The sequence below is a fragment of the Oreochromis niloticus genome, linkage group LG16 (assembly GCF_001858045.2).
Source record: "Oreochromis niloticus isolate F11D_XX linkage group LG16, O_niloticus_UMD_NMBU, whole genome shotgun sequence".
Lineage (NCBI taxonomy): Eukaryota > Metazoa > Chordata > Actinopteri > Cichliformes > Cichlidae > Oreochromis > Oreochromis niloticus.
Window position 1 is genome coordinate 8325493 of NC_031987.2, and position 13057 is coordinate 8338549.

The 13057-nt window shown below is 40.1% G+C and overlaps 2 protein-coding genes and 2 non-coding genes across 5 annotated transcripts; all 4 read left to right on the forward strand.

The window, feature by feature from the left end:
• The first annotated feature begins 265 nt into the window (after positions 1-265).
• nifk (nucleolar protein interacting with the FHA domain of MKI67) lies at positions 266-6324 on the forward strand. The gene is made up of 6 exons (XM_013275526.3): positions 266-504; positions 1116-1244; positions 1990-2098; positions 2210-2421; positions 3412-3474; positions 3825-6324. Exons 1-6 carry the CDS (start codon positions 382-384, stop codon positions 4044-4046), a joined length of 858 nt encoding a protein of 285 aa, XP_013130980.1. The 5' UTR covers positions 266-381; the 3' UTR covers positions 4047-6324.
• LOC112844250 (small nucleolar RNA ACA64) lies at positions 1785-1915 on the forward strand. Its single transcript, XR_003216996.1, has one exon. It is a non-coding gene; the product is annotated as a small nucleolar RNA ACA64 (small nucleolar RNA).
• LOC112844253 (small nucleolar RNA ACA64) lies at positions 3511-3641 on the forward strand. Its single transcript, XR_003216998.1, has one exon. It is a non-coding gene; the product is annotated as a small nucleolar RNA ACA64 (small nucleolar RNA).
• Positions 6325-7884: 1560 nt separating the features above from the next.
• Positions 7885-12812, forward strand: LOC100708452 (CD276 antigen homolog). Of its 2 annotated transcripts, none has more exons than XM_025903940.1 (5): positions 7885-8824; positions 9019-9381; positions 11070-11363; positions 11864-11994; positions 12167-12812. In XM_025903940.1, the coding sequence occupies exons 1-4, from the start codon at positions 8731-8733 to the stop codon at positions 11947-11949; spliced, it is 837 nt and encodes a 278-aa protein (XP_025759725.1). In that variant the 5' UTR covers positions 7885-8730; the 3' UTR covers positions 11950-11994; positions 12167-12812. The 2 variants fall into 2 exon arrangements, with proteins under 2 accessions (XP_025759725.1, XP_003451945.2); XM_003451897.5 differs by having other exon boundaries at positions 7886-8824; positions 11864-11961.
• The last annotated feature ends 245 nt before the right edge of the window (positions 12813-13057 follow it).

Below are 13057 nucleotides of genomic sequence, written 5' to 3' on the forward strand. Positions count from 1 at the left end.
AAATTAAAAAGTCATGCAGTAGAGGGTTAAATATTCTTAAAGAGGAACAATAATAATAAATAAACCTTTGTTTTTTTTAATTTCACTTTCCTTTAATTAAAACATTGCTTCATTTTTACTGAGTTTTTTTTCTCTTTCTTTTTTGAGCGTGAAAATAGTTAATGTAGACGAAACCGACTAACAAACTCACCTCCGCGCCTGTAGGTGTCGCTGCACAGAGCGCGGAGCTGCAGACGTGACGCGTTTCTCCGTCACTCGTTGGTGTTCAGCGCATGTGCAGCCGGATGTGGGTCATTATCAGCAGCAGCATCGTGGTTTTTGGACGGCTAAGTGAGTGTTTGTCTCAGTTTATGTGGCGTTTGTAGCTTCCAGCAGCGAAAAATGAGTGAAAGTGGCGCCGAAGCGGCTCCTGCTGCGGCCAAAGAGCTGCTGGCGCTGAATCCTGCACAGGAGTCCGAGTTCAGGAAGAAGGTTCAGGAGGTGAAGAAGAAGAAATCAGGCAAGGTGGGTGAAACATGTGGCCCTGAAGGAGACCCGATAGTCTGCAGTTATTTTCCTCCTGTTTACTGTCGCTGACTTTACTCTCAGACTGCTGATGTCTCTCTCTGTAGTCTGTGTTTAACTCAGGTTCAGGTGCCGTCAAACCTTTATAGGCTCGTGGTCGTTACTCTGTCAGTCGGCCCACGTGCAGCATATTTACTCAGGTTTACAGATGTAAGGCAGGCCCGTTTTTTTAAAAAAAAAAGAAGAAAAAATGACATCCTGTCTCAAATTATTAAGTTTACGGACTGAGAGAAAGATTAATTTTATTATAGTAAAGAAATGGAGAGAACTGGCCCCAAAGAAATGTGACCAAACTGAATGTAAACTGATATTTAAACAAGAAAATCTGTAAATGAGGTGAACATCTGTATGTTTAATATATATAAATTGTATTTATTTTGTACTTTTATTTTGTAGACTTTTTAAAAGCCGGTCTGGGAAAAATAAATCTTTATAGTATCGCATTTTGTTTTTCGTAATTTAGTCTGTGCATTATATCGTATTACAATCTGATCACAGGTGAAGGCCCAGTTCTCTGTGTAATGTCGTGATCTGTCTTTTCCCCATCACAGGCGAACCGCCTGACCCCAGGAGTGATTTACGTCAGCCACTTGCCCCGAAACCTGGTGGAGCCTCAGCTCAAATCTTACTTCGGTCAGTTTGGGAAGATCCTGCGGCTGCGGCTGTCCCGCAGTAAGAAGGTAACCCTGAACATGTGGAAACAAACGTGTGAATGTGTGAGGCGCAATCAGAATCTTCAACTGCATCTGTAAAACTTTCACAGCTCCTGCAGTGATGTATCACTTCCTTCAAACTTCACTTGGAGTCTTTTTTTTTTTTTTTTTTTTTTTTTTTTTTTTGGATAAAACTTTAGAGTCACTGAGAGGCTGATTTTAGACTGTGTGGTTTGAGGCCTCATAGCCAGAACAGAAACTTCCAGATAAAAATCTTGGGTATAACTCACCAGAAAAGGAGCCCACATGTTGCATCAAAGCAAAAAATGACCTTTGAACTATAACTTGGTAAAAAGTTGCATGGATTTGTCTCCTGAAAGCAGTAACAAAGTAATAAAACTGACTCCCAACAGCTCCGTGTTCAGCAGGAGCAGTTGAGGAACTTCTTGATCGCCATTCTTGAAACCAGCACACTCTCTGCAAACATTTAGATTCCTTTATTTTGGTTTAAGAAGTCCAGGCAGGAGCCTGTTTGAAGCTCCACTTCTTAAAATCTGGAGTTTTGGCTGAGACTGAAAATGATCTCAGATGTAAAAGTCGTCTGAGGTCAGATAACTGAGCCTAGAGTACTCTGGTACATTAAGCTTATCACCTGCTCTGCCTGTTATCAGAGTGATAAAACCCATGTGCCAACAAACACTGGAGGGAATGAAAACATCTGGAGGGCAGAATCTGTGACTGTCACTTTATTCCTCTCTCTGTTTGTTTGCAGACTGGTAACAGCAAAGGTTACGCTTTCATCGAGTTTGACTGCGATGAAGTGGCGAAGATTGTTGCAGAGACGATGAATAATTACCTGATGGGAGAGAGACTTATCAAATGTAAGTCAGAGTTCACCTTTTAGATCCTGATTCACAGGAAGTTTTCCTGTAAAGGTCGTAGTTCCTAGCTGATGTTTATTTAAATTTATAAAAAAAAATGTTTTCTCCCAGGTCAGGTGTTTCCTCCCGAGAAGGTGCACGAGAAGCTGTTTGTTGGCTCGGAGCGAGGGTTCAAAAAGCCGACGTATCCCGCAGTAACGCGTTACAACAAGAAGCACACGGAGGAGGAAATTGCAAAAATGACCGGCAAGCTGCTGCGCAAAGAGTCAAGGCTCCGAAAGAGGATCGCCGCATACGGCATCGAGTACGAATTCCCCGGATTCGTAAGTGTTTACACGCTGGAGCGGAAACTTTAAACGGGTTTAGGTTTTAAAAATTGGAAGTGTGCCGTGACATGGCAGCATATTTAAAGGCGTCTGATTTAATTAATGGATTTCTTGCAACTAAATTCCAAACAGCGTGCAGCTGTGATCTGTTCAGAAGCTTCAGTTTTTACAAAAAAGGATTTTCAGAGAATTACAGGCTGATAACAGCAATTTGGAATATTGCTGATTCCATATAAATTCAACTGAATCTGGAAAAACGTTCCCACCTGTCCCCCTGAAAATCATCTGGTTATTTACAGAAACTTTAGATTATTTAATGAAGCCATGCACACTTTTACCCTCATGCTTTCTTACGAGTCATTCCCTGCAGGAATCTCCCCACTTCAAATATAAATGCCACAAACTAAACTCATGGTTGTTTGTAGCTTTAGAAAAAAGGCTTTCAAAATATGAAATCCTGTGATGTGCTGCGATTTAAGCCTGCGGGCTGCTGGGACTTGCAGTAGAAACCCTGCACAATAAACAGTGAAAACTATGATCAGTGTCTTCATACTCTTTATTCTGTCTGAGCAACAGTCCAGAAAGTCAAAGCAGATTCTCTTTAACCTCAGGCCTCAGATACTGTGTGCAGTCCAGGACCGTTAGACTGTTAGATCGGTGTCAACTCGGCTTGGTTGACTCTGTGGATTCTTTTAAAAAACAGTTAAAAACTTTTCTGTTCAAACAAGCCTTTTGTTGATCTATGTATTTTATATATATATTTTTTTACATTATTTATATTTGATCTTTTACATTGTGTATAATGTCTATTGATTTTATTGTTTATTTTAATATTTGTGTACAGCGCTTTGACTGTCTGTGAAAAGCGCTTAATAAATAAAGTTTACTTACTTACTTACTTGGTCACAAAAACGGGAATATCTTTTTTTGTTTTGAGATTGTTCTTTTCGAGGTCTCACAAACTTCACTGCTCTCTGTGCTCTTCAGGCGGCTCAGGTTCCTAAGAAGAAGTCGTCATCCGATGCTGGCAACGTGTCTTCGTGCACTGACGTAAGTCTGGTTATTGTGTTTGGTTTTATGTCGGGCGCAGACTGAAAATGACCCCGGGTCTCTCAGTGGTCTGGGGTCAGATAACTGCGCCTAAAGAACTGCGGTGCGTTAAGCTTATCGCGCGTGTCTGATAGTGTCAGCGTGATAAAACCCATGTACCAACATTTAAGCCTTTTACTTAAAATACATGCGTTCAACAACAAAATCTGCAAAAAAGGATTGATATCGTCCAGAGAGTCTGAAGAAATGTGTTGAATTTGATGCCTGACCATCATGCTGTACTTTCATGCAGTACTGGTTTTTACCGCAAGATGGAGCAGTGAGTCAGTGTAATCTTTGCTCTTCCTTAGGACAGCACACCTGTCTGCACACCCTCTTTCCTCGAGAGAAGGAAGTCCACAGCGGCGGAAAATGATGCTGATGATGAGATCATCATCAAGATGCCAGCTGTAGACAAAGAGGAGGACTCTGAGGAGGAAGAAGAGGAGGAGGAAGAGGAAGAAGAAGAAGGGAGTGACGAGGAGGAGGAGGAAGAGGGAAGCGAGGAGGACTCTGAGGAGGAGGCTGAGTGAAAGTCCTGAATGTTGTTGTGGACTCTGAGAGCAGAGAAACGAATGTCAGGATCATGAACTGAATCGTTCTGTGTTCAGAAATCGATGGGACATGTTTGTGTGATGGACACCGCTGAAGGCTTAAGACGAGCTGCGGCTGCGCGTGTACAACACATGAGGCTGCGTTTAGATTTTTTGCTTCGTCTATTAATATGTGAACTAAAATTCTTCAACAGTAAATGTAAATATGGAAGAAAAGCAGGCGGGAAGGTAACTCACCTCTTATCGCTTCACATTTCAGCCACAGACTGTATATAAAAGAGGGTCGTAACCAAAGGGGCGTCACCTTTGTTGAGGATACCTGCCACCATTTACTTCTCAAATTCTGAATGGTGTTTCTTTTCTTTTTTTTCCTGTGTGTGTGTGTGTGTGTGTGTGTGTGTTATGAATACACTTTAACTGCCGTGTATTCATCAGATCTCTGATAACTGAGGTCATTTTGATCGCAGCGCATCTGTGAATTTATTAAATATTTTCCCAAATAAAATTAAAAGTTTATATTAAAACCAACCACAGATTTCCGATTTGTTTTATAGCCTCAGATTTTCCAGTGTTGCACCTTTTAGACGTCGTCTAAACGCCCGTTCACCCTTACTGGAGATTTATGACTCAGTGGAATTCTACATCATAACCACAAACGCCTCTGAAACCCGACTAACCCGACTCTGACTAAATGGCATGTCGACAAAGCTCACGCCCCTTCTGATTGGTCTGTTGAGTACCATCACCCCTCCTGTGCGTTTCCAGCTATGTTTTCGGGGCAGTTCTTGAATTTAGCCGTCAGAATAAAATCATTGTGTCAGTATAAGGAAAAATAATCATAGTGTCAATATAAGTACACACAAAAGTCTGCAAATTCATGGTGGGAGATTGCTGAAACCTTCAGAATGAGCAAAGAAGTGAAAAAACTAGAGGGACAAATATAAGAGTGAGAACCTAGAGAGGGGAAAAAATACCTGGCATTTTGATTGTATCAGCTGTCAAATAAAACACAGGGGCACGACCTCACCATAAATGCCACCAACGGCATCAGCTGCTAACATAGGCTACATTATTGACTCTGCAAAGATTGCAGAAGTCTAAATCAGGTCTCTGATGAACACTTTTTGTGTGAAAGTTGGTGGAAAAAGGCACGTCTGTGTTTCCTAAAGTCAATGCACGTGGGGTGAACTTGTGTGTGAACTGTTTTATGAACAAAAAGATGTGACAACGTGTACAGGCCAGTGTAGAAACATAAAAATGGAGACTCTGGGTGAATCTGCAGTCCCTCCTGTGTAGCCTCATCGCATTTTAATCCGTTTAAAATTCAAACTTCTCACTGATAGTTTGGCTCTTTAGGAATTAAACAAGCATCTGACACAGCAGAATCATCAGAGTATTTAAAAACTAAGTTGACTAACGAGGAAGAGCATGCTTATTAGTGTGCAGAGTGAGCCCCATCGTGCTCCAGCATTGACAGATTTCTGCTTTTAAAAATGAATGATGTAAGCGCCTGAATAAACAGAGGGGGCAGAGAATAAGCTGTACTGTAGTGAAGTTTTAAAAGAGCTTTCGGAAAAACACAAAAACTACTATCTGTAGAGTAAAATCTGAAGCTCGCACACTTTGCGGTAGTTTCCCGGGAGAAACCAAAGCTGGAGGGAGTGCAGAGAAACTCAGCAGGGGAAACAGGAGTGCTGAGCTGGTGAAGTTTTGAAGACTCGAGCTGAAAGTTTTTGTCTGAATCAAAGGGACGATGTGACTGCTTGCTCATTGGCTAACAATGACAATAAGCATACGTGTTCTTTATCTTTGAACTTAATTTAATTCAGCTTAATAAAGTGTGACTTAATAATGCATATGGCTCTTTTTGAAAGAAGCGATTGAACTGATTTGTTTTTTAAAGGTGTTAAATGTGTTTAGTCTTTCAATTTAAACTTTAAGCAGAAAATTTGCTTTCTTGTGTTTTTATTTTTAAACTGAAAACAGGGTGTCCCAATGAAACCCTGCAAAACCCCCGCATTATAAATACAACTTCCCACTTCCTGTTTGACAGGCTGGACCTTCAGTGTGGAGCACTTCTCTGTAACAATATGAAAGTTTTGAGTGTGTGGTTAGTTTTTACAACAAGAAAAAGCTGGCGAGCGGGGAAAATCCTTGCAGGAGAGATCAGAAACTCCACATGAAATTAGTTTTATTGCCAGTAAAAGGGCTGAAAAAAAATTCCGTACTTCAGCATAAGTAATGTGACCCTCCTGAACCGGCCTCTGTTTACTATTAATTTACAGGAAATCTGAGAAATGCAACTGACTCATCTCGGTCTTTGTTTTGTCTGTAAAACATTTCTCTAAACTTTCTATGAGTAACAGCTGTGACACAGTTGGTTGTAAATATGATTTGGATTTTTAGTTCCTGAAAAAAAATTGCAGCAATCGTTAAGTCCTGTTGGGTAAAACTGAACAATGCCACTTGATACTGATGCTCACCTGTAGAGACGATCCATACCAACGCTGGGATTGGTATCAGATTGCTAATCTGTTTCTATCCTCCAAGTTCAGCATGTAGCCCACTGAATTGTTTTTCTTTTTTTAGAAATTAAAAAATGTACCTCAAACATGCACAATGTTTTCTCAAAACAAAACCGAAAGGTGTGTTAACTCATTATTGTAGAAAGTGAAAGTGATTTGGTGGTAATTAAAATGTGTTCCGAATTTGGCGAACTGAGATTGATCTCTTAAGTTATGAAACACTGCTCTCCCTTACACCCACTAACCTTCCGATCAGTAGGTGACCTGCTCTACCTCCTAAGCTACAGCCACCCACTGGCAAGGATGAGTAAACCGTCACTAGGTTTTGGATAAAGTGTACACTCACAAACCTGTCAAACCTGCATTTGAAACATTGGCTACCATAGCATTATAGTATTGCAACATGGCATTTGGGTCTTCTAACTAAAATATGAAAATCGGAACATAAATAGTGCCCTCATTGCCAGACCTGGCCAACATCTGGTTGACATACACCCTGCCATGACATTGGTCAGTCAGAAGTGCCAGCTTGATGCTGGATCCAGGGAAGACCTGTTTTCTATGGGCCTGGGCCACATACACCAAACCACAATCGGGCCAGATATGGCACGCCATCGCATAGACAGTGCCATCTATGCCAGGCCTAGCCCATATCTGGATGACATACGTCTTATCATGCCAGAAGTCAGCCAGCAGTACCGGCTTGATACTGGATCCGGGCCAAACCTGCTTGCTATGTGGGCATAAGCTGCCTTTATAGGTTAAAAGTATCAGTAGACCATTAAAACATTCCTCTTTCCAAAGGCTTTACTACTAATAGGTCTTGGATAGATGTTATTCTGTCTGTAAACACAATAGCTTGAAAAGTTTTGAATCAATTCTGACAAAACTTTGCAGGGGTGTAGAGCAGCGGTCCCCAACCTTTTTTGCACCACAGACCGGTTTAATGTCAGACAATATTTTCACAGACCGGCCTTTAAGGTGTCACGGATAAATACAACAAAATAAAATGATATGACCAAGACAAAAACTGTGGTATTTTGTAAATATAATAATAAACGCGAATTCACTGTATAATTGTGTAACTTTATTAGCAGCGTCCAGCGGAAATGCGCCAGCAACATTGAGAGTAACATCCTCCTCTTTGCCCCTTAATGCTCTCTGGTCACTATGGTAATGCGTAAATATTTCTTTCAAAATAAGACACAACTACAACACGGGAAAAGACCCAGGGAAACCGAGTTAATGATAAAAACCCTGAAAACCATGAATTTCACACCCGAGCCTCAACTCTCGCAGCCCGGCACCAGTCCGTGGCCCGGGGGTTGTGGACCGCTGGTGTAGAGTGTGGTGATGTTAACAGTCCATTAAAATTTGGCCTACATCTACTGAGGTCTTGAAAGTCAGCAGATTAATCTTAATGTCAAAGTGCTCTGTAGACTTAAACCTATGATTCTTCCTGCCTTTGTCTGTATTGACAGCATATAGGCATGTAGGGGATGATATATCGGGATTCTAAGTATCTTCCTCTAAAGGTCAACTAGGGTCAAACTTTCATAAAATGTTTATTATCTTTAAATTTATGTCTTTAAAATTCTACTGCCTTATTTTTATTGGAAATATTTAGGAAATGATGCTGGTATGATTGGGCAGAGGTAATAAGGTAATAGGCTTCATCTGGCCATGAAACAGCTTGTCAGTCAGCTATCCCAAGAAAAACTATACAGAACGAAGATCAGTGATCACACGGTGGGTGGAAGACACGATGATGCACCTCATGATAACACCAAAATGTGCAAAGGATGAAAGAGATGACGGGAAATCGTGCAAAGTTGTGCAGTTTATGAAGACCTGTCAAACGTTTTTGTCTAACCTCACACCTCCATTTAATTGTCTTTGTGACCATTTGACCTTTAACCTTACAGATGTCACATTCTCCATTACACATAATACGCATTGCAAAACCTGCGTAACTATTAATAAGTCAGCCATCTTCCTTTGAATCACAAATAGCAAAGAACTGTTAGAGATACGCGTCATTACTTTAAAATGGTCATCAAACCGAATTTAGGGGAAGTCCCGATGACGTCTACCGCATCTCATAAGAGGAAGCGGAAGATGCACCATGCCTGGGCACCATGTGTCTAAAATCAGTGTTGTCAACTCGGTTTATAGGAAACATCCTCACAAAAATGGCTGTTCTCCTTGGACTTTTTTCTGCTTTCCTATTTGGTAAGCTTTCTATATTTTTATGCAAAGCCTGTGTGTTTACATTAAAGAAACAAAGTCAACTGGTTTCTGTGGGATTTAACCGGTTTAGGTCTGAAACTCATGTTAAATATGGCTTTTTGTTGCATCATTGAAAAGTCCAATACCGGTGTTTGAGACTCATTAACTGCTGTACTTTTTTTTTTTTTACATTTTAGTGTCTGAAGCCATATTTGTGTACAATGTCAACTCGACCATCATGGACTCAGCACTCCTGGAATGTAGCGTGCCAGTTAAAACAGACTTGAAAAATCTTCGCTTTTACTGGCAGGATGAAAGGAAGGATGTTTTGTACTCTTTCAATAAAGGAGAGACAATGTTCAACCATGTAAACGACCCTTATCTGAACAGGGTCTCGGCCTTCACCCAGGACATGACGAAAGGAAATATTTCAGTCCTAGTCAAGAATTTGACTCTTGGAGATAATGGGAGGATATTTGAAGCTTACGCTGCAGTTTTTAATGGTTCGAAGACAGTGATGCAGAACTCAAAAGTTTGCCATGTAAATTTGTATGTAACAGGTAAGAGAGGAAGTTGGCTTTGCTGATGTTTATGTTTTATGAAGAAGTGAGTATACCAGCGAAATTTATGAAAAAGGCTTTTTTGAGTTAACACTCAAAGTTCACACTAAATATGCAGAAGTGGTTCGGGATTAAAGAGAAAAGAGAAGATATGTGAACTCTTTTCTTTTGTGAATTTCACTTTAGTTAGAGCACATGATTTTAAATCATAATGGATTGCGTAACTAATGACGCAAATTCCCATGTAATTTATTTTAACTCACTGTGTGTAAAAGTTATCTGACCCAGCCCTGGTCATGAAGTAAAAGTGACCTTACAGTTGGGATTCTCTAAGGTTAATTTAGCTTAACATAAACCTTCGAACTAATTTTGCGGGGTCTTTTTAGGCTACATTTGGCTAACTACCTGCTAGCTAAAGATATCAAATAAAGAAAAACTATTAGAGATTTAGCTGATTTTGACATATATTATTAGCTGTGGATTACAACAGGCTAACTGTTAGCTTTGGATAAAACTGGGTTTATGGTTAGCTTTAACGATCAGAAGAAATTACTTCTATAGATTTAAAGGTATTAGTGGATGGATATTATTAGCCATGACCAGGAAAAGGCTAGCTGTTTCAACCCTGTTATCTAAGCTAAGCTAGTTAACAGCTAGCTAGTTTTAAAGATTAATGAAAGTGGTGCTAGTTAATAAATATTGTTTTTTCACAGAGCTATATTAGCTGTTACCTTATAGATTAATGAAAGTCATTATTTAATAGTGTTCTTTAAAAGATATTTATAGGTTTTGGATAGAACCAGGATAGCTGATAGCTTTAAAGATTAATGAAATTTTTTTTTACTGGTGCTAGTTGGTAGATATTTTTAGCTTTAAAGATGAATAAAAAATAATTAACTTGTATTGTTATTTTAGCTGTTCTAGTTTGTATTTTAAACTAAGATAACTAGGTCCTGGTTAGTGTCTCACAGATTTAAATAATTGGAGATAAGATATCTGAATTTCAGGTGCGGGACCACGCCTCCAAACATGCTCCTTCCAGTTCTCATCTATATATGTTCCCCCAGTTCTACAAGCTGTTCCTTCTCATTTACGCGCCCCACCCTCTCTCCCCATTTTAATTCTTTAACTTCTTCACTTCTATTTAGTACATTTAGAGTCGCCGCCAGTCCCCTACGAGGCCTTCCCCAAACCGCAGCTCAATTCATGTCCAAGCCATTCACTTTTATCTATTAAAACGCTGTCAAACCTCAAATGAGGACATGGGCCCAGTGAGTGAAGTTCATTATGTAAATTTAGAAATGGTCGTTGTTGGATATTGTTAGCTGTGCAAACTATAGTCGATCACAAAGGGTTTTGGCAGCTGGTTGGGGAATAAATGCTTTTCTCTAGCAACAGATGGGTTGTTAGGGAAAAATTCAGGTCACTGATTGGTCGGTAGGCCTGCGTGACTTTAGCAGTCATTTTCCCAGCAACTACTATCAACCAGTCAGGAATTATTCATTTCTCCTCATGACCAGTCTCGATGTCAGACAAGTTAATGTCATCACGTGTCTGCAAAACCTCAGTAGGTAGAAGGATGGTATCAGTTTGATTAATCTAACTCTCACTCGAAACCGAACAAGCAATCTAAAAGATGAAAGGGACTTTTATAAATTGACTTTAACGTTCTTCCCCTCTCTCCTCAGTGCCTTACAAGGACCTCAAGCTGGCTGTAAACACTAAAACGATGACTTCAGTGTGTACGCTGCGCGATGTATTTCCAGCTCCTGAGATACACTGGACCATCCACTACAACCACTCTGAATCCTTAGTTGACTCGAAGTATGTCCACACTAAGACAGAGCAGGACCCTGAAAACTATCTGTACACCTCCAGCAGCACTCTCCACATCCCTGCAGGTCCTTACCGAGCCATTACCTGTCTGTGCCACAACCCCACTTCAAATACGACTCTGAACACCACCTATACTTTAAGCAAAGGTAGGATAAAAGTCGAAAATACAGTTAAGTTGGAATGAGGAAATTAAAAAAAAAAATGAAAATAAACCATGTGTTCAAAGCAGACTCCAACTGAAATCAAATGTTTCCTCATCTGCACAAACAAAAAGCTTTGAGATGGTTTTTCAATGATTAATTGTGATCAATAATAATGTGGATACAGTCCCAGACATGTGGAGGTGCTGACCTCTGCTGGACAGACTGTGTACTGCAATTATAAAATATCACTTTGAATTCTTTATTCATAGTCAGACATTTTCAAACACAGTTTAGAGTTAGCTGTGCTTTAAACAGCACAAACCAGCCTGTGTGGTCTGTATATTAATCCGTGTAATTACAGAGGTTAATTTGCTACACTAAATGTCACTTTTTATCCCACATTTTGTTACTCAGGTCTTTGTCCTGTTTTCAACATGGTGAGTTAGAAAACAGGAAACAGGAAGAGCTTTGTGGATACAGACTGTGTCTTTCTGCTTCTCCAGGTGCAGCAGTATGGAGTTTACCTGGCTGGTCTGCAGGTCTCATAGTGGCTGCTGCGGTTCTTCTAACAGCTCTGATGCAGCTGTAGTTCACACATGATGTGAGTTTGATCAATAGAAGAAGCTTTTTTCAGGTTTATATATAGTTTAAAGGACGTGTATGTGTTTCTGTCTCTTGTGTATGTGACGCAGCAACATATTAATGCTTTTACATTTTGAATACAGGTATTAAAATAGATTAATCTGTGTATTTTGTCCATCTGAAGATAGAAAAATCTGTTAATTTTTTTTCTGTTCCTTTTTCAGGGCTTGGTTTTGGTGGTGGACGACTTCAGCTGGTCTAGGAGTTTCAAAGTACACCAAAGTTTGTGTGACTTTTGATGTATTTATAAGTGTATTTATGCCACACTACTCCAGTCTTATTGCAAGCCTAAATCAGAGACTTTTGAAAATGCTGCTTATCCAGTTTCAGTCTGGCCTGGATGGGAAAACACAGACTGAGTTTCATGAATCAGAAAAATGAAACCAAAAGATCACACCTAGGATCAGGTTCCCTGTGTGGTTTCATCCTTTTCGTGTTGGGTAGTTACTTCAGGATTTCAGAAAAGGAACAATTGCGCACACATGTGGGTTAAAAACCTCGAGGTGGATAATAATACTCCTGCTGCGGGCAGAAGATGAAAGGAGTAGAGATTGTGAAGGTGGATGAGTTTAAATGTTTGGGCTCGACCATCCAAATAGACAGAGCGCACGAAACGTGAAGAAGAAGGAACAGAGGAAGACCTCAGAGATTCATGGATGTAGTGAAGGAGGACTGGTGACAGAGGAGGGTGCTGGGAGTGATCTGTTTTGAAAAGCAGCTGAAAACTCCTTTTAAACTTGTTTGTTTTTTAGCACTATGATTGTGAAGCACTTTGTGATATTTATCTATATGAATAAAAATTTACTTATGCTTCTGTTTCTTATTTTACAGTTTTGCCATTAAAGTTCAAAGGTTTTTTAGTTCTTCCTGATATTCCCAGGTGGTTCCTGTAAAGTTTTGGAAATCCATTCAGAATATGCTGATGGGATAATGAACTACACTCCCCAGCCTTCTTGTGATTGGCTCATAACTTCGTGGCAAGATGTAAACATTAATGGTCTCTCCCTACAACCCATAATAATGGCAGAGGAGCAGGGGCGGATCTAGAAGGGTGG